Source organism: Myodes glareolus, chromosome 18 (assembly GCF_982192425.1).
Source record: "Myodes glareolus chromosome 18, mMyoGla1.1, whole genome shotgun sequence".
In the NCBI taxonomy this organism is placed as follows: Eukaryota; Metazoa; Chordata; class Mammalia; order Rodentia; family Cricetidae; genus Myodes; species Myodes glareolus.
In genome coordinates this window covers 55,213,653-55,233,278 of record NC_142043.1, presented here as the reverse complement: position 1 = coordinate 55,233,278, position 19,626 = coordinate 55,213,653, and the positions used below count along the sequence as shown (strand labels likewise).

Here is a 19,626-nt window from a genome sequence, read left to right as displayed (position 1 = left end):
ATGTAACAAAAAGTCCAAACCCAGGGAACAAAAAAGAAAGGAGAACAAATGACCAAGGGACCCTGCAAGTGTGTTTACTTCCCTGACACTGATGACCGCTAGCCGGATTCCACCGGGATGCTGTAAATCATTGTAACTCTGCAGACATCCCATGTAGATTCATCAGACAAAGATATCCAAAGACAATGAAACTGTGCATATTTTAACACAGAGTAACTATAAAAAATACTATAAAAGGCCACAGAATAACTACCAAAAAAATTGTACTTGGGGTCCTTGTGAAGACTCAGTGACTAAAGTCAAGGGCTTCCAAGTTCAATCCTCAGGACCCACATGGCAGAAGGAAAAAACGTCCTCTGACCCCCACCAGAGGGCAAACACACAGAGACACACAGACATTATAAATAAACGTAATAAATTTGCTTTTTAAAGTGTGTTGAGTCTTTCTCTCAAAGGTCAAAGACAAACTTGTAAAAGTAAGCCCACACGGATTGTCTAACGGAAGATAACAATAATCATGAAGAGGTTTCAGAGTGCAAAAAGACTAAATGAAAGGCTGGGGTCATAGTTCATTGACAGAATAGTTGCCTGACATGCACAGGATTTAATCTCAAGAGACTAAATGAAATGTGGTTTTGTGGATAAAAAGTAACCAAGGGTAACTTTTCCAATAAAATGGTGGTACCTATGTTTCCCTCACTGCTTTCTATTTTATATAGCATAAACCTCGCAAAAAACACTCACAAATTAAAAAACTCACCTTTTCCACTCAATTGTTTGATTTTCAGATTATTCTCACATCAAACCCCCAACAGGAATCCAGTCTAATTCTTCCCATGTTTCTGATCCCCAGGCTGCTGGGAAAGCCCATCCTCACAGTAAGAACCACGGACCCCATAATCCCCGAATATCACCTTCCCCGACTTCATTAAATTCTGGATTATGTGCAAATTGCAGGTTTGATCTGTGATCAATATGTTCAATGCCCTTCACTCTGGTGGCGCCACTGACAAGTGACAGATGCACCTAGAAACAGGGCAAAGGAGGCGAAGTCCTGTGTGGGCGTTGCTGTCTCATGAGACATTTGCTTGCTACACAGCCTCTGATGGAAGCTGTGCACGCATGCCAATGATTGGATTATGAGTACCCGTGATTTTAAGGCAGCTGGTTCTCTTAGATGCAAAGACTAAGGTGAAGATGCTAGGCAGCCTCGGGTGCTCTTTTGAGGATGTCATATGAGCGTCTACAGAAATGACAGTGGGCCTTACATTTAGCACAAATAGTCTGAACATTTTAAAGATTGGAGACTTTTAAAGTTTCTGGGTTTTATCTATCTATCTATCTATCTATCTATCTATCTATCTATCTATCAATCTATCTATCTATCATCTATCATCCATCTATCTATTATTTTATTTTTTCAGTTAGCAATAATGCTGCCTTCATTAGTACAGAGGGATTAAGAAGTTTCTTCCAGTGTCCAGGTAATAAAGCACTATGCACTCTGAAAATCCTAAAGCTTTTTTCTTTCTTATATGTTTCTTCATTTCCCTGTAAACTAGCAACACCGAGACTGTTAGTGTTGGACCTGGGCTAGACGGCATCATGAAACGGTGTAAAAAGCCCCATTTCAAACATCTGCTGAACATTTGCGTGTGACTGTCAGCCACAGCTGTTCATAGGTGGATCTGTCAATCATGGACCACAGCTGAAAATTCTACCTCTTACAACACCAATTCTAAATAAAGATCCATCTAAGTTCGATGAACTTTATAACTACTTTTAAAAATGGGCTTGCAAGTGCTGTGCTGAGGTGCAACTCAAGCAAATGCTTGGTCTGGATGTCTTATTGGTAAACAATGGTCAAAGTCCTTTGCAATACAGTTGCAGGCTTACCTGAGATTGTGCATTGACGTTCGCTCCATTTGTAACCAAGACCTTGACCACCTCCGCTTGCCCAGCCAAAGATGCGATGTGTAAGGCTGTGTTTCCTTTCTGTGAAAGGAGAGGCAAGGTTCATGAGCTCAAGAGGCATATATATATGCTCGCCACCTCTGGGATGCACAGATAACTGGGCTGACGAACAGCCCATGAGAACGATCCCTTTGTTCTTACTGAGGGTTGGCCCTTTATAAAACCAGGCAGGCGATACGGAAAGTCCCGAGCCCATGATACTGACCTTTGTGGCTGCATCGACGTTGGCTTCCCTCTGTAGCAGCTCAGAGACCACTTCCACATGGCCTTCTTTGGAAGCAAGATGGAGTGCGTTCAACCCATTCTGAAGGAAAGTGAAGGGAAAGGAACTGAGAATGAGTGCTCAACAGTCCACAGCTTGCCACATGCTCTTCAGATAACTCCCCACAATTGTGCCCCATGGGTGGGAATGTGGAGCGGGATTAAACTGTGAAGACTAGGGATATCTATCTGTCTGTCTGTCTGTCTGTCTGTCAGTCTCTCTCTCTCTCTCTCTCTCTCTCTCTCTCTCTCTCTCTCTCTCTCTTATTTTTAGGGAAGGTGGCTGTTATTTACTAAGTAATAGGAACCACTCATCATTACAGTCCTACCTCTCCCAGCATGCCTTGGACAGGGACTGATTGATAGTCTGACAACATTGGGCGGGCAAAATTTACCATCGACGAAACTGAGCTCCTGATAGACGGAGAAGACTCTTTCCAACATTTCACAAAAGCTTTAGGGAATTGGAGAGTTTTAACGAAAATATCAACCAACAAGAATAACCACAGCTGACCTGGTTGCAGATATTGATGTCCACTCCATTTTTGATGTAGTCGAGGGCCTTTTCCAAGTGTCCCGCCCGAGCTGCTCTCAAGTAACTCGCATTGGCATCAGACTAAGGAGAAAGAAAGAGAAGCATTGTGGTGACCAAGGTAACTGATGCATCTGTAGACCAGCACCCAGCTAGTGGTACAGAGCCAGGGGAAAGCCACGGGACTGTCTTATTGCTGGCATTGATACACTAAACATTTTTTAGCAAGTGTAGAGAAACAGGGCAAACTCTTGGCCCAGAGGTTAGGAACATTGGCTACACTTGTAGAGGACTGAGGTTCGATTCCCAGCACTCGCACGGTGGTTCACACCTTATTTAACTCTTGTTTCAGGGGATCCAGTGCCCTCTCGTGACCTCTGTGGGCACCAGGCACACACACTGAGCACATACTGACATGCAGGCAAACACTCACACACACATTAACAAAAAAAGTTCCAAGCACACAGCTTTATTCCTTTTGAGAGATCATAACGTAGTCTCAACAAGAGAGATAGTTTCTCATGAACTGTGGCCACCTTAAATCAATACACAATCTCCAAGCCAAACCCTACAGTGTCTCAGGCACCATATTAGGAACACCCAGCTGCTCCCTACCAGAAGTTCACAACTGATGCCATCTTCCTGTGTTTATCAGGGCCATTTTTTTCACCTGATGGCTTCCCAAAGCAAAGGGAGCATTTTCTTCTGCACAGCCTCAGTGGGTATTTTCAGTTGCTAACTTCCCATCACACTTATAGGAGCCTATCCTGCATTAAGAGCATGTTTTTCTTTCTACATGAAAAGCATGTAACAAAAGACACGTTGAATTTACAGTAGGTGAATTTTCTTCATGGTTTTAAGCTAGTTGAGGCCACCGCCTGAAGAACAGCGTACGACGTCTAAACACCACAGCATGAGACAGATAGTTCACCCTCCGAAGACTATTCAACCCTACCACCAACAAAGGCAGTGAAAGAGGACAATCTGACAGTGGACAGAAACCACAGCAGAGACAGGCCTGCAGAATCTGGGAAGGAGTGTGTCAGGTGCATCTCAACTCAGAGCAGGATTTCCTGAAACGGGATCCGGAAACATCTCTCCGCCAGTTAGAAACACAATCACGCAGGGAAAGTCTTCTAAGAGAAGTACACCTTCTAACCATGGAGTAACCACCTTTTCCAAAGTCCCTTTGAATGCCTCTTTGAAGCTCAGTGAGGATGGGGCTCCCAACACAACCATTCCACCTAGGGTTAGGCACTCATCACACAAAAATAGAGGGTTTAAAACACCTAACCTTCTCCCACACAGACCCATAAGCCTTCAGAACAAGCAAGTGGAGATTAGAAAGCCCGTGTCTTGGAAGCCACCAAGATGGTAGTCTTTGATGGGCACCCATCAGGCCTGGCACTGTAGTCAACATGAAGGAAGGTCTTTGTTTCTGTGGTGTAAATAAGTGATCACTGACTAGCTAGGGACCTCCCATGAGAAGCCACTGCCCCCAGGTCCCTGTCACCTTCCCCTGTGCCACAGTAAACCTCACTCTGGGGGAATACCCCTTACTCCTCACTACTATTAGCATTTTGACTTGAGTGGCCTTTCTGTGGGGCCTACCCTGTACACTATCCAATGCACAGCACCTTCTGTACTCTGTGCCACTCAATGCCCCTTTGTGACAACTAAATATGTCCTCAGAATTGCCATCTGTCCGGACGGCTAACCCTTCTCAGAAAATAAATAAAACGTCTTCCTTCAAGACTGTAAGTTTAAGGAGGTACCAGTCTCGGGTCTGCCTGGGTTGCCATATGCCCTGACCTAGTGCGAGAAAGAGACCCTGTGTGTGACAGCCACCTTTTCTATTTCCCTTTATCTAGGAGCATCCTTGACATACGGCAGGTGCCCGTGAAGGTTTTGTGACTGAGTCGATAAATACGTACATTGGACAGAAATAACTAATAATCAAATTTACTTTTAGAGCAATAGAAGAGGCCTCCGTGGCAGTAATAGCTGCAGCCACACAATGTAGCTTGAGAATCTGTTCTGACACCAAGATGGAGGCCAGAAGTCAAACACCCTGTGTCAGAGCCAGGGCACTTGGAGAACGCTATAGTACTATCAGGGGGATGGGGTCTTCAATGACAGCTGAAAGTTATAAACTAATTTGCTCCTTTTAATTACCACACACATGGTTGACCATGTCCACCCCAAGACATACAGATCTGTCCTGTCTATTACGTATAAACATAGGCTCAGTTGGGAATCAAGAATACTTAAAAGAGATGTGGGGCCTCTACAGGAATATGAGGGTGGGCTTATTTAGTTATTCTGTGCTTGCCTTTATTTTTAAATACTACCGTAGACAATTACTTTCACAGCATTTACTTGATACTAGTAATTCTGTTACTAAAATAAAATCAGATTTTGCATTAAGTATGTAAGCCATTTACACAGGGCAGATAGCGAGAGGGTGGCGGTGGAGAGAATATGTGTGCATTAGTGTTCCAACCAGTCACTTCCCAGGAATGCAAGGAAAAGCTGCAGTGTGTAAGGAGACCTTCTACCGAGGGAAGGGGGGTTTTCTACATCCAGACTGAGCCAGCTGTGCAAGGAGGGCTCGCTGTGCAGCAGCATCTGACCCTAGTGCCCGCTTGACGGTGTGTGGGTGCCTCTGCGTGGAAAGGCTGTGCTGCTGTCCTGGGAAGAGAAGAATGCCAGTCTGTCTGCACATCTCAGCCGCCAGAGGCAGGAACTGGGAGCTGTGCACATGGATTCTGACTCGGGTACCTAAAAACTGCAGCTCAGGAGGCTAAAAGGAGCTGTGATAATTCAAGGAAAAGAGCCTCTGAACCGATTCCAGATTTAAAAAAGATCTGGCAATTCTGTACGTGGCCCATTTTCTTCAAAAAAAAAAAAAGGTACTATCTAAGTCTCTAAAGAAAAACAGCAAAACACACACAACTAGTTTGAACCTGATTTTTTTATTTTATTTTTTATACACCTATCTAAGGCATGATACTAGTCTCGTGAGACTAGTGAAAGTACCAACTATTTTCTGTCCTTCAGTTACTGCTTGTGGTCAACTTTTATCGTGGGGTTCCATATTCTTTCAAACTGTGTGTGCTGAATAGGTACAGTGTTTGTGTTTTTTGGCATATCATGATTTTCTAATATAAAAGTTACCTAGCAGTTATGTAATATATTGGAAGAAGTCTGTATAGAGCATGTGCCTGTTATGCAAGGGTTCTATGAAAATACTATACCATTTTATAGAAGGGACTTGAGTACCCACAGATCTTGGAATAGGTGGGGCTAGGGTATCTTGGAATTAATGCCTTTTAGACACCATAAAAGGAGTGTACATCCATGTATGGCATAAATCTCCTTATGCATATGGGTTGTACATACAGCATATGTATATGTAATTTGCACCCCACTTTATGTATCTCAGGAGGAAAGGGTATTGTTTTGTATTTAAAAACTCATGATGTATTGATGACATACTCTATTAGGGCTGGTGAGATAGCTCGGTGGGTAAGGGCACTTTGCCACCAAACCTGACAACATGGGTTCAATACTAGCTCCCTGGAGTTGCCCTCTGACTCCCACACACAAACAACGTGTGATCCCACCTCAAGTAAATAAGTAAATAAATATAAACCTTTCCAGCACGCATCTTCCAACTGTTGCTTTTATCTAGAGACCCTGGCACTAAGTGGTCCCTTGAGGCAGCTTATTTGCCGCCTAGAACGCCAGGATCAGGAAGGGATGACAGTTACCTCCCCTGTTCCCAGCTCTTGGTCACACACAACACCATTGCCCCTGCCAGATTTGAACAGGAAATGGTGGGGAGGATGGGTAACAAGAGAGAAAGCCAGAAAACAGGATCAAAGACAGCCCCGCAGAAAAACTATAACTCAGAGCACAGATCTATTTAAGTTCAAGGAGTTTCTCATTTTTTTCCCACCTTAAAGCCATATGAAAGCAACTTAGTCCATCCTACTGCCTCACTTAGTGAGCACCAATTGCGTGTGAGCTGCCACACCACTGCTCATCAGTACAAAGGAGCAACTATCTAGCTCCATCTCAGTACCCTTTGCTCTCTTCCAGATATACCTTGGATAAGGCAGCAGGGCCAAATAACTGACCCTTACTTAACCTGATGCCACAGCCTGATAAACCCACCATGAGCCGACAATATTGTCAGTTGGCAATGATATATGTAATCCACCATACATCCTGGGTTTAGCAGCACGGTCTCCTAGCAACACAGTATCCTAGCAACGCAATGTCCTGGAGAATACCAGTGGTTCACCCTGGTGATCAAGCGGCTGAGTGGGAGCTGTGGTTCATTGCCATTGCGTTATAAAAGTGCTAGGATGCAAGCAGCTAGCCCAGAAAAAGAGCCCGATTAAAAACTGTAACCTTCATTTCTGCTGGTTGTAGGTAGCCTTTTGTACCCTCATAGACTTGAAAAATGTCATTACGTTACTGTTAAGTCTGGGATCCTCTGTCATACCTATATTATTGTTTTCTTAACATTAAAGCACTCTATAGTAGGCTTATTGTCCCATTTAAGTTCTTATCTCCTCAAATAACTAGGTTTATCCTTAATACGAGCTATAGGATACTTTCTTCCTTCTTTCCTTCCTTCCTTTCTTCCTTCCTCCCTCCCTCCTTCTCTCTCTCTCTCTTTCTTTCTTTTCTTCCTTTCTTCCTTCCTTTCTCCCCCTCTCTCTTCTTTCTTTCTCCTTCCTTTATTCATTCATTCCCCTTCCACCCTTCCCTCTCCCCTACTCTTTTCTTTAAATTCTTGGGCATTCTATCTGAACAATGCCCCTTCACACATTGTATTTAAATAGGCATCTAAAGATGGCAGCTGACTATGTCCATGAAGGGAAGTCAGGAACAAAGAGAAGCTGAAGTCTCCTGCACAGTTAGCCACACAGAGGAGGCCACTGCTTATAGAGACGGGGATCAGAGACAAATGCAAACAGGCAAGCAGCACTGGCTTTGGCTTTCCCTCAACTGCCAAGACCTAAGGCACTCTGTGAACCTGAAAACTTCTGCTGACACAGTCTGATGGCTTGTTTCCTTGGCCATCCTTTTCAACAGGAAAGGAATATAGGAATCATATGTCTTTTGTCCAGGAAACAGCTTCAGCGATAGAGCCACACATTAGTATGAATTAATGTCACAGCTGGGCCTCCTCCCCTGCCCCAGAATACTGATGGCATTTAGCTGAGTTCAGTGGCTGCAAAGAACAATTGCTTGCTGAGTGGCAGTCTCTGTAGTGAGTGACACTTTATACCTACCTGCTAAGCATCTTGCAGGTGCTTATGCTAGCTCAATTACATCACAGTAACTTCCTGCAATATTTGGTCCTTGTGTAAGCACTTAATAATCGACCCAGTTCTCGTAATACTTTAGAGGAGGTAAAGAAGGCGGAATGATATCCTCCTAAGACTCATGTCCACGTGTGTCCTCCGCATATGGCCTTATTTGGAAGTAGGCCCTTTGGGAGTATGTGTTTGCTTTAATGAGGACACAACCAAAATGAGTCCTAATTTCATTAGTGTCCTTATATGACAAGAGCACACATGAACAGGAAAGCGAGAGTCATGCAAGGATGGAGGCAGCAAGGAGAGCCACGCTGCCTCTGGCAACGGTCATCAGCAGTCCCCAGAAACTGGAAGGATCAAATCTCTCTCCCAACAGCCTTCAGAAGAGGCGCAACTGTGCGGGTCCCTGACTTCTCAGAGGTGTGATTGTTGGTGCCTTGATTTTTGGCCCTTGAACCCTCAGAACTTTGGGAGAACAAAGCCCTATTACTTGGAGCCACTCGCTTGAAAAAATTCACTCTGTCCATCCTGGAAGATGAGCATGGCAAGTCCAATGACTAACCCTGCTTTACAGAGGCGCTCAAAGGGCCCAGGTAAGGGGAGGGGACTTCTCATGGTGCACAGCGTGTCGATGATGGGGGATGAAAGCCACAGAGCCTTCTAAGAATGTGGTGTGGGCTGTGGATTACTGTCCTAACGATGGGCTTCAAAATTAGGAACTAAGTGGTTATATCACTAACCAATAAAAGCAACACACAGACAGAAGGACCTCCTACACTAGAAGAGATCCCTAGAGAGATGAAAAGCGAAGGGAGCTGCAGGGAAGGGCTTTCCCGACCCAGGATGAAAAGCTAGGATTTCAGAGCTAGGATGAGGTTATATGCTCCGAGTCATCCTATAACCTGTGCATTATCCCAATCAATTGACAGCATAAACAACAAGGGCCATGCTGCCAACGTCCATACCCGAAGAGTGCCCTCTCCCCACCCAACCCAGAGTTCCTACCCCAGATAAGGAAAATCCATTTTTCTCCAATGGGATGTTCTGGGGAAGGCAACTTAATTTAGGGACCCTGGATCGGGTTATTACTCAAAGTCTCGTTTGTCAATATTCACAGTAGCCAAGAAATAAAATCATGGAGTATCCCTCCATGGGAAAACAGATTAAAGAAACATGGTGTGCATACACCATGGAATCCTACTCAGTCATAAATAAAGTGCAACGTAGGAACCTGGATGGATCTGGGAGATGTCGAGTGAAACATGACAGGCAGGAAAGGCACATGCTATATGACCTCGCTCACAAGTCGATTTGTTCAAAGCTGATCTTGTTGGGAGCAAAATGCTGGTTAGGAGCGTTGGGGAATGACTGCACACAGAGGGGCTAATTAGCAGGGGCGACGCTGCAGTGAGAAGGCATGTGTTCTGCTGCGCTACTGCACAGGCAGGTAACTGAAGCTAGCACCGCCAAACTGTGCGCCCCAAAAGACTGAAGGAGAATTCAGGGTGTGCTTTCACCACAGAGGTAATTGTGGGACCCAAGGTAGCCTGGCCACACATGGGGCCCGGGCCACACAGCAGCCATAGCAGGCAGTACCGGGTTCCAAAGCTGGCACCACCCAGGAAGAGACCATCCAAAGGAAATTCCTAACATTCTAACTACTGTAGATAGGATCACCTGCTAACACACACCCATTGCTTTTCACCAAATGTCAGCGAATCAGAGGTCCTGAACTTTAGAAACCCCTCACCCCCTACCTTTGTTACTATAAAAATCCAACCCCAACTGAGCTCAGGGCTCTCCAATCACTCCAATACGCTGGACACGAGGAGAGTCCGAGTTTTCAAACTTGTGTGAGAATAAAGGCTCTTTGCTTTTACACACAGGACTTGGGTTCCTAGTTGGTTTGGGGGGACTCCGTGATCTGGGCATAACAGTAATGAAAGGTTAAGCTGGTATCTACGACAGTAACCTTGGCATATCATTGAGCAACAAAGACACACACACACACACACAGACCTCAGACAAATGTGTACAACGCTGTGCCTGCCATGAATTAAATAAGAATATGCTTAGGTGTGTGAACGTGAGCTGGAATCTGGGAGGAAGCATCTAAATGGAAAGGCAAGGTGTGTGAGAGGCATTCTGAAGACATTTTAATTAATGTAAAAGAATGGTAAGGTCTTAGCCAGATGCAGCACGCACTTCTAATCTCAGCACCAAGGCTCTGCCTCAACACGCACACACACACACACACACGGTGAAGGAATTACATATTTACACCAAAATTAAAATTTAAAAAGCCCTGACTTTCAAAAATATTTCAATTTTTAGGTGCCACGACTTTCCCTACTCTTTTATGTCCCACTTTCCAAAGACAAAATGTATACTCAGACACCGAAGACATGGGCCTTTCTCAGAGTGTCAAACTTCATTGATGAATAAATGAACAGGTGCATAAATTATTCTTGCTCAAGAAAAGCCTTTACAGAGCAGGGCAGCTGCCTACTTATCAAAACTTCAGGTGTCATTTCCAGCTTTGAAACATAGCTGGAGCCACCTTGTAGAACTTTTCAAGATCAAGGACTGAGTAACCAACGTTCTTTAGACTGTCATGTCCTCCACCCAACATAAGCTGAGTGCATTGAGACTCTGTTCTTTGGTGATCAAGGTTTTGGGGTCAGGTGCGGATAGTGTCCCTTGCCATGCACATCAAACAAAGGATCGACTTTCCCCTCTTTTGACAACATAGAATCTTATATAAATGCTGTAATACTCTTATGAGATATAGCCTATGATCTTATGCCCCCAGCACTTGGAAGACTGAATCATGACGCTTAGAAAGTCAAGGCTAGCTGTGCTAAACGGTGAGGTCCAAGACTCAAAAGAACAAAAGCCACGCTAAAATTAAACAATTATATTATTTCCCCTACTGGACTGGAGGTGAATCATACCCTCGAACCCAACCAGACACAGTGGCCATTGAGAGTCTCCAGAGGGCTGAGAGTAAAACACTGTGTGATATTTTCCAGAAATCCCCACAGTGGTCCAACTTTCCACCAAGTTCAAAAGAATGCCAACAACGGCACAGCCTCACAAGTGTGGCGTGCACGCTATCATGTCCATGCTGCCTATCAACAAAGCCCTGGTTCCCCGGCGCTTCGTTGGCTTCTCTAGTTTGCTGCCCAACTCAAGAAGCCAACTCGGTTGGCCTGCTTGCACGCAGGTTAATTCTTCGTAAGGCTCGTGTTTGGCAGTGGAGCAGAGGTCATCAGTACAAGAGGACTTCCTAAGTGTCTTTACATGGCAAGGACTTGATGGAAACCTGACCAATCAGAGACGCTTTCACTCTTTCTGTTTGACTGCTCTCTAGTAACTGGAAACAGGCCAGCAGTTTCTACCCATCAATCAGACCCAAGAGGAAGGGAGGAAGCGGGGAGTGAGTTAATGACTGCGCACGATGCTACTGAAGGGCATCTATACGCGTAATCACCATCATCGAGTCAGTTCAAATCCAGTGCTGCCCGTCTGCTGCAATTCTGCCTAGAAGTCACCTCAGTTCCCCCCTAAAATGAGGCCAGCGTCCCTGAACACATGTTAGGCATGGCTACTATCTTCTCACTGGGACCTCTGCCAGGCTGGCCCTGCTGTTGTAGATTTCAAACCTGCTGGGCATCGGCGCAGATCTGTGCCCCCTCTTAAACCGAATGCAAAACAACACGCCACCGTTATCTTTAAACACAGAAGGCGGGGTGGGGAACAGCTCACACACACACACACACACACACACACACATACACACACATATGGCACTGCCTACAAACACACACGGCACTGGGAGGTCTTTGTTTTTGCAAAGGCGGTGTTTCAAAGAGACTGCCCATGCCACGTTGTGATAAACTCCACTGTCTGTCCTCTGTCTGCCATAACCTGGTTTACCTCGGAGGGAGGACCCAGAAGCTCAGCCCCAAGCGGGAGGTCTTACCTCACCCAGCGTGCTGACCTCTGAGCTTTCAACTGAAGCAAGATTAGAAATAAAAATATAGACATTGCTTTTATTTTTACCAAGGGAGTGTTGGGGGGAATGGGTGGTATTGGGGCAGGATGAGTTATTCCCAAGGTTTTCCAACATAAAGTTGACACCGGCTACAGAACAGGATGCAAATTGATCTTAAAAATTCTGAGGCATGAAGGAACCAGTTTCAGCCTGGGCAGGAAGGCTCATACCTATGATCACAACTCTTTGAGGCTAAGACAGAAGAATCACCCAAAGGTCAAGGTTAGGGCTACATAGTGAGACCAGCCTCAAAACCAACGAACAACAATACATTAAGAAAGGAAAAAAAGCCTGGTTTGCTTACATTGCAAGGGAAAGGAAACACGAGAGAAAAAAGAGTTGTGTGTGTCTTAATCCTATGGGGTTCACACAGTAGCATTTTGTTTTGATTTATGCTGGTAGAATTTCAAAGCATTTTGACTTAAAACTGCTATCGTCCCCATAATATAATATAGAGCCGTAAGATGCTGTAGTGGTCTTCGGCACAATGAGCTTTATGCTAGTAGGGTACTTTTTATTCTTTTTCTTTTTCTTTCTTTCTTTTTTTTCCGAAACAGGGTTTCTCTGTGTAGCTTTGGAGCCTGACCAGGCTGGCCTAGAACTCACACAGATCTGCCTGCCTCTGCCTCCTGAGTGCTGGGATTAAGGGCATGCACCACCACTACCTGCTGGTAGGATTCTTAAATAACATTTAGGAATTGATACAATGATGCAATTAGACGAGCAGACACCTCTAGGATGTAGACACAACCCCTATAAGTATTGACGAGCAGTGACTATCAAAGGCAGGAACAATGTTAATTAAAGTTCTGTTGTGGCTAGGGTACCTAACATACATGAAAATGGGTGTTATTACACATCTAAGTTATCTATGAATTCTTGTACACAAAATTAGCCATTCACTTTATCCCATCCAAGGATATTTTTGTACAGAACAAGCTACAGGGATACAGTGATCTTAAATCTTTTTATTCTTTATTTTTATTTTTATTTTTGGTTATTCAAGACAGGGTTTCTCTGTAGCTTTGGAGTCTGTCCTGGAACTAGCTCTTGTAGCCCAAGCTGGCCTCAAACTCACAGAGATCCATCTGCCTCCCAAGTGCTGGGATTAGAGGCGTGCACCACCACTGCCCAGTTTAGTGATCTTAAATCTTACACTCAATCTTGGGTCATTCAAATATGTAATGAACAGGGTTGTATTAATAGCCTGAAAAGTAACCACAGGCATGGAAATTATTTTTGAGAAGTATATTCGGCAGACATTTTAGCAGAGTTGTTGGACACCCCTACTGCCTTTGGACTTGTTTTATCTCTGGGGACAGAGAGCAGGGCTAGCACACAACGGTGGAAGGGACACATCTTCCATAGGCTCATCACAGCTCAGCCACTCTGACCTGTGAACAGTGCTGGGGTCTTAGTTTCTCTCCCATTGCTGTGATAAGATGCCCCATAAAGACAACGTAAGGGACAAAGGGTTTATTTTTATTTGGAAGGCACAGTTCACCATGGTGGGTGCCCTGGTTGACTCTATGTGACACAACAATAGAAAATTTCAGTTGGAGAACTGCCTGGGTCACGTTGGCCTATGGGTTAGATTGGTCTTGATTGTTAATTGAAGTTGTAGGGCCCCCTGCGGGTGGTGTAAGCCTTAGGCAGGTGGTACTTAATGGCACGAGAAAGCCAGGTGCGAATGAAACAATCTGTGAGTCAGCCAACAGCATCTTCCATGGTTCCTGCTATGGCATCTTTGCTGTGAGTTTCTCCAACAGAGGTGATTCTGTGTAAATAGCAAGCAGGGCTGCCTCCAGTTTCCTGCCTTGACTTCCCCCGAGGATAGACTGCAAGCTGGAACTTCAAGCTAATATTTTGTTGTTGCTGATGATGGTTTTATGAAACTAGAACCCAGGGGAAGCCACGAACTTGAGGCCGCTGGTCACATTGCTTCTTCCATCCGAAGACAGAGCGAGAGGAGGGTTAGTGCTCCGCTCACTCTCCTTTGTCATAAGTCCAGGACCACACCCTACGGGATGGTGCTGCAGTGAAGGTGGCTCTTCCCACCTCTCTTAGCCTGATTTAACCCCTTTATAGATAGGCCCAGAGGCTTGCCTCCTGCCTGACAACTGACAGCAACGACCACAGGCAGAGAAGTTCCTTATCGAAACATGCAGAGGAAGGAAAATGCTGCTCTTTTGGAAATTACAACTGTGTTTGCTTCAGGACCTCTCTTGTTCTCAAATAAGAACACAGTGGAAGTTGGAATAAGATGGCGGCTCTTGGGGTGAGTAAAGGTCACTGTGTCTTGTCTTTTGTACGAACAGAAAACTGAAGAAAAAAAATCACCCAAAAGAACAGGTGGGTTCCACGGTGCTATGATCTGAATATAACATGTCCCCCTTGGTGGTGTTTGGGAAGGTCATGGAACCTTTAGGAGATGGAGTCTCACTGCAGGAAGCAGTCTCTAGGGAAGGAGGTCGGGTCACACACTCCCCACCGCAGTGCATCGGCCACCTGGGACTCACACCGCCTGCCTTTCCCAGCGTGTTGCTTCTTACCAAGTATTCCATTACCACAACGGGAAAGGAACTAGAAAACACAGATCCGGCGCTTTTACTCATGCCTCACGCTTGAAGAAGACAAGATTATGGTGTAAATTAGTAGAATGACCAGGCCGAACTTTTTTTTCTGTTAGGCCTGTAATTTGGATGCACTTTCCAAATTCCACTGACCCTACCTCCCTTTCCCCAAAGGACCATCCATGTCATTTCATGGGTCCTACAGAACACATGATAATACGATCTCTAACTATGATCTGCTCCTCACTTGACAATATGGCAATGGCAGACAGAGCTGTCTTTTAAAGAGAAAATAAAATGGGATAGAATTATGTGCCCAACTTGGAATGTGAATGAAACCAATACAAACTGATTCTAGGGATTAAACAACAGAGGCCTCATTAACACCCCTTATACTACTGAGATACCATAGCCATTTAGGCTCCTCATGGAAGGAGCTTCTGGTGTTCTGTGTGGGGATTACATAAATGTGCCCACGGCTCGGGCCTTTTCCACTTCTTTAGCATATTGTGAATCAAACCCAGGATGAAAAGCTAAAGCCTCAGGATCCTTATTATGTGGGAGGTCTTGGCGTTGGTCCGAAAATATTTAATCCAGGGAGCAATTTGCATTTTAAATGTAGCAACCCAAAACAGTGATGAGCTAAATATGGGCTAGGTAGAAGGAGAAAAACCATTTCCTTGAGTAGATAAACATTTTCTTTGAGCTCTTTAGATTTTTTTTTTTTTTTTTAGATCAGGGAATAACTTTGCTCCTAAGTGTGGACAGGCTTAATATTGTGAGCAAAAATACCGTCTTGCACCCCACAAATAACACTCTTTGTGGCAAGATCGGCCAGGAAATGACAGTATGCCGGACTTGGATTCCTAGCCAGATAATTAAAGGCCTGGAGACCAAAGGCCAGGAGGAATTGAAGGGTGAGACACCAGTACCAGAGGGTGGGGAGGCGCTCGCTGGTGAGAGGAAGGGCTCTTGAACTCGTCACGCTGAACTGCACACTCCAGCTGGTGCAGCTGGAGTCTCCTTGGAGCTGTTGGTAAATGAAACCATGTGCCTTTTCTGAGCTTGCAGAGAGGACAAAAATGCCATAGTTGTTCCCATTTGAGTTTTTTTTAAAAAACTTTATTTTTAAACTTTTTTAAAAAAGAAAACAAACTGTCTTTTTTTATTTTACATACCAATCCCCAGTTCCTACTCCCTCCCCTCCTCCCATTCTCTCTACCTTATCTCCCCATCACACCCCCCATCTATTCAGAGAGGGTAAGGTAAGGTACATTGTTTTGGGGAAGGTCCGAGGCCTTCCCCCACTATATCCAGGCAGAATGGCTAAGTTCAAAAACACCAATGATAGCTTATGCTGGAGAAGATGTGGAATAAGGGGAACACTCCTCCATTGTTGGTGGGAGTGCAAACTTGTACAACCAACCACTCTGGAAATTAGTATGGTGGTTTCTCAGAAAACTGAGAACCAACTGACCTCAGGTCCCAGCAATAACACTCTTGGGCATATACCCAAAGGATGATCAATCATACTACAAGGAATTTGTTCAACTATGTTCATAGCAGCATTATTTGTAATACCCATTTGAGTTTTAACAATGTATGTGCCAGGGTGTTTAATACAATAATTCAACACATGCACACTAAGTCCAATGACCAAATCAGGACATCTATAAAACTTTTCATTTCTATATCAGCCCATGGTTAATAAGAGGATTTCCCAAACGCTTGTGCTAAAAACATATTGAAATAAGTGGGGTTCTATTGTTTTTTCGGTTGTGATGAGAATTGGACTCAGGACCTCGCCCATGCTAGGAAAGTACTGAACTCCTGGGTTACAGCAAAAGCCCTCAATAAATTCTCATTGGAATTTTCCAGTAAAAATGTATCCTCATAAGTAATTAGTGAAGTCACACAAGAGTCATGCAGAGAGACGGAATGATTGGGGACCTTCACTCATCTTCAAACAACATCCATGCTGTCTATGGTTACAACTTGAAAAGGAAACATTACCAGATTTACATTGCATACAATAAAACAATTAAAGAACATGAGAAATAGATGGATGATCGGCCACTTTTTCAAGCCTAAGGAAAACTTCTAGTAAAGATAGTTTGATGTTACGTCTTGTTATAGAAAATAAAACCGTGAAGAGCAGACTTTATCCCATACTCAAGGTGATTATGTTGGTTGTTGGAAATGCTATTGGAATCTGTAGATAAGAACAGGTTACAAGATGGTAGGCGACTCTGGCGTTCCTGTAGTTTTAATTGTTGATATGCTACAAAAGTACTGGAGGCAAAGTCTAACTTTCAGGAGTTGCACTTGCATGAAGACAAACGAGCGAGTTGAGAGTTCCACTATCACATACGGTAAGTAGAGAGGCCTTTGGCATCCAGCCCCAAGGTCCTCTTCAGGGTTTAGATCGGATGCTACAGTAAGCAAAAGTAACTCTTTTTGTAGGGTGTCTGAGGGTGAATGAACTCTCTTACATGCGTGTTGTTTCAAACAAGTCTCTTTCTTCTTCTACCGCTATCTTATTTCTTCTGTATGAATTCTAATTCTTCCTAGCTTCTTCTCCTCTAGCCTCAAAACTCTCTTACAGGAGCCTTGAAGCAAAGAAAAAATTATAAGCGTTATCTCTCATTGGTCAAAAGCATATTCCTAGGGTAAGCAATAAGGAGCCAAGTCATTCACTGTAGCAATACAAGGCTCCAAGGTTACAGAAGTAAGGCTATGACCAGACAGATGGGGGGTGGGAGGGCACAGTGCCCAGTGACAAACTTTGAGACTTAGGTCTATTGTCAGCTGACTTGGCAAGCAAAGAATTGGCATGCTTTTCTTAGGGTGCTTTGTGTTGTAACCTTGGTTAGCCATCTGTGACTCTGACCTTGTGCATAGCTGTAAGGTTTTAAACTCATGATCTATTTACAAAAAGCCTCTAGTCTAGTTTGAACTTGCTCTGAGGTAAAAGTGAGCTAATTGTGAGTAGTTAATCTGAGGAAAAGGAACAAAGCAGACTTTTAAGTATCCACAGTCCTCATGGGACAAGTACATCTGGACATAAAGCATGTCCTAGTATATATTCTGTATATCAAAATTATACAGCTAAATGGAAAGTCATCTTCCTGACCACCCACAGATATACATGCCCATAAGATTAAGATGCAATCATGAGATTACATATATACATCACATGAGATTACACACTACAATGCAGGTATTAGGGGGACATTAAGCTGCTTTAGCAAATATGAGTAACAGTTGATGGTTGCAGGTCTTACTGGACAGGATTAACCTCCATCAGAGAATCACTCCTCTGGTGGGTTGACATTTGAATTATCAATTGCTATATATTGATATGGCATATATTGATATTGCCATATCAATTGCTGTATATTTCCACAGCCTCCCAACAGATAGGTTCTTTGCATACTGCTTTTTAGCAACTAGGCTGAGCATGAAACCAGCCAATGATGACCAGGCAATGTGTCTCCAACTGTCTGTAAAGAGTGACTTTACTTGTCTCAGGGAGCCCTGTCTATTCTAAACTACCATTCATGACACCTAGGAAAATAAAATTGAAACATTTTTAATTAATTTATTTTCAAGTAACAAAAGCAACTTTATTACAGGAGCCATAAGATGCATGTTATAGAAAAAGAATAATTATATTTTTCCAAAATAAAGAAGGCAAGAAGACTATTATTTTAAGGGTTTGTGAATGTCTTGTAGGAAAAGCAGCTGGATACTTATATCTGCCTCTGCACTCAACACCCTGTGTTGTGTTGCCTTGGCCGAGGTATGAGAAGGATGAAGCTATTAATTCAAGTAGGAGGGGAAGGCCTTTGTCTTAATGTGTCTTGGGGTCACCCATGGGTTCTGAGACCATACTTGGAAAGTTGTGGGTCTGAAGCCCTGCTTCTCTAGGACTGACCTTACAATATCAAGCAGAATACCTCCTAAGAGAGTCACTGTGGAAAGAGCCATGGCTAAGCAGGGAGCTGAGGCTTAAACAGTCACCATAGCTACCTCTGCCCAGTCCAGACCACTACTTTCTTAATCCCTGCTCAAGCTGGGATGTCTTCTCCTTGATAGTCCATCCCTGCTCACCCCACAACATTTGAACACTGTACACTTTCCAGGGAAGAACACTGCCTTCAGAACGTCTACTCCAAAGTTCCTGGAAGGACATGGGGATAAGCCACGACTCCCTCTGCATAAGAGCTGTGTCTGAAAGAGGAGTGCTTGACAGTTCTTCACAGACACTGCCATGCCAGTGCTGCGGAAACACCACTGTGGTCGCTGCTCCCCGCAGTCAGAAATTTCTGGACTGGAACTAACAGCCTGGCTTGGGTTATTGAGGTGAACCATTAACTGGTGGAATTTTTTCCCTCTTTAAATTATTTTAAAGTATTTAAAAAGTCTCTTGTATCTTGAAATACAAGTGTGCTTTCTTCTAAGAGGAGGATGTTAAAATCCCAACATGCATGTGAGTCTGCTTTGGCGATCAAGAGATGACCAAGATGTTGTCTGTGTTTAGCAAAAAATTATCTTCATAATCTATCCAAGTGTGCTCAAAACATTGCAGTATCATAGAAAAGTATGAATCAATAATTGAGCTCAAAATGCAAAACAATCTAGAATTCCAAGCTGAACTTAAAAGCACATCCCAATTTTGGTTTAACCCTACTGATTGTCACTTTTCAAGGGTTATTACCACCTATGCATCCCCTGGCTAAAGGAAAAGCCAAACAAAACAGAAATCACAGCAGTACCAACAACTCAACATCATTATCCCTCCCCCCAAACGAATGCGACAAGTCCTCATCCCCCACACGAGTAAAGGCACTCCTGAAGGGATTAAGTTCTCTACAAATTCTTATGCTTCAT

General features: G+C 44.0%; 1 protein-coding gene across 8 annotated transcripts in view; it reads right to left on the bottom strand.

Annotated features, from left to right (window-relative positions):
- Ank3 (ankyrin 3) overlaps positions 1-19,626 on the bottom strand; it is a 310,338-nt gene that overhangs the window by 206,296 nt on the left and 84,416 nt on the right. For all 8 annotated transcript variants that reach the window (XM_087898212.1, XM_087898204.1, XM_087898210.1 and 5 more), the window contains exons 2-4: positions 2,750-2,851; positions 2,180-2,278; positions 1,897-1,995 (exon numbers count right to left, since the gene is read on the bottom strand). In XM_087898212.1, the coding sequence (XP_087754338.1) occupies positions 1,897-1,995; positions 2,180-2,278; positions 2,750-2,851 (300 nt within the window). The remainder of the gene's footprint in view (positions 1-1,896; positions 1,996-2,179; positions 2,279-2,749; positions 2,852-19,626) is intronic.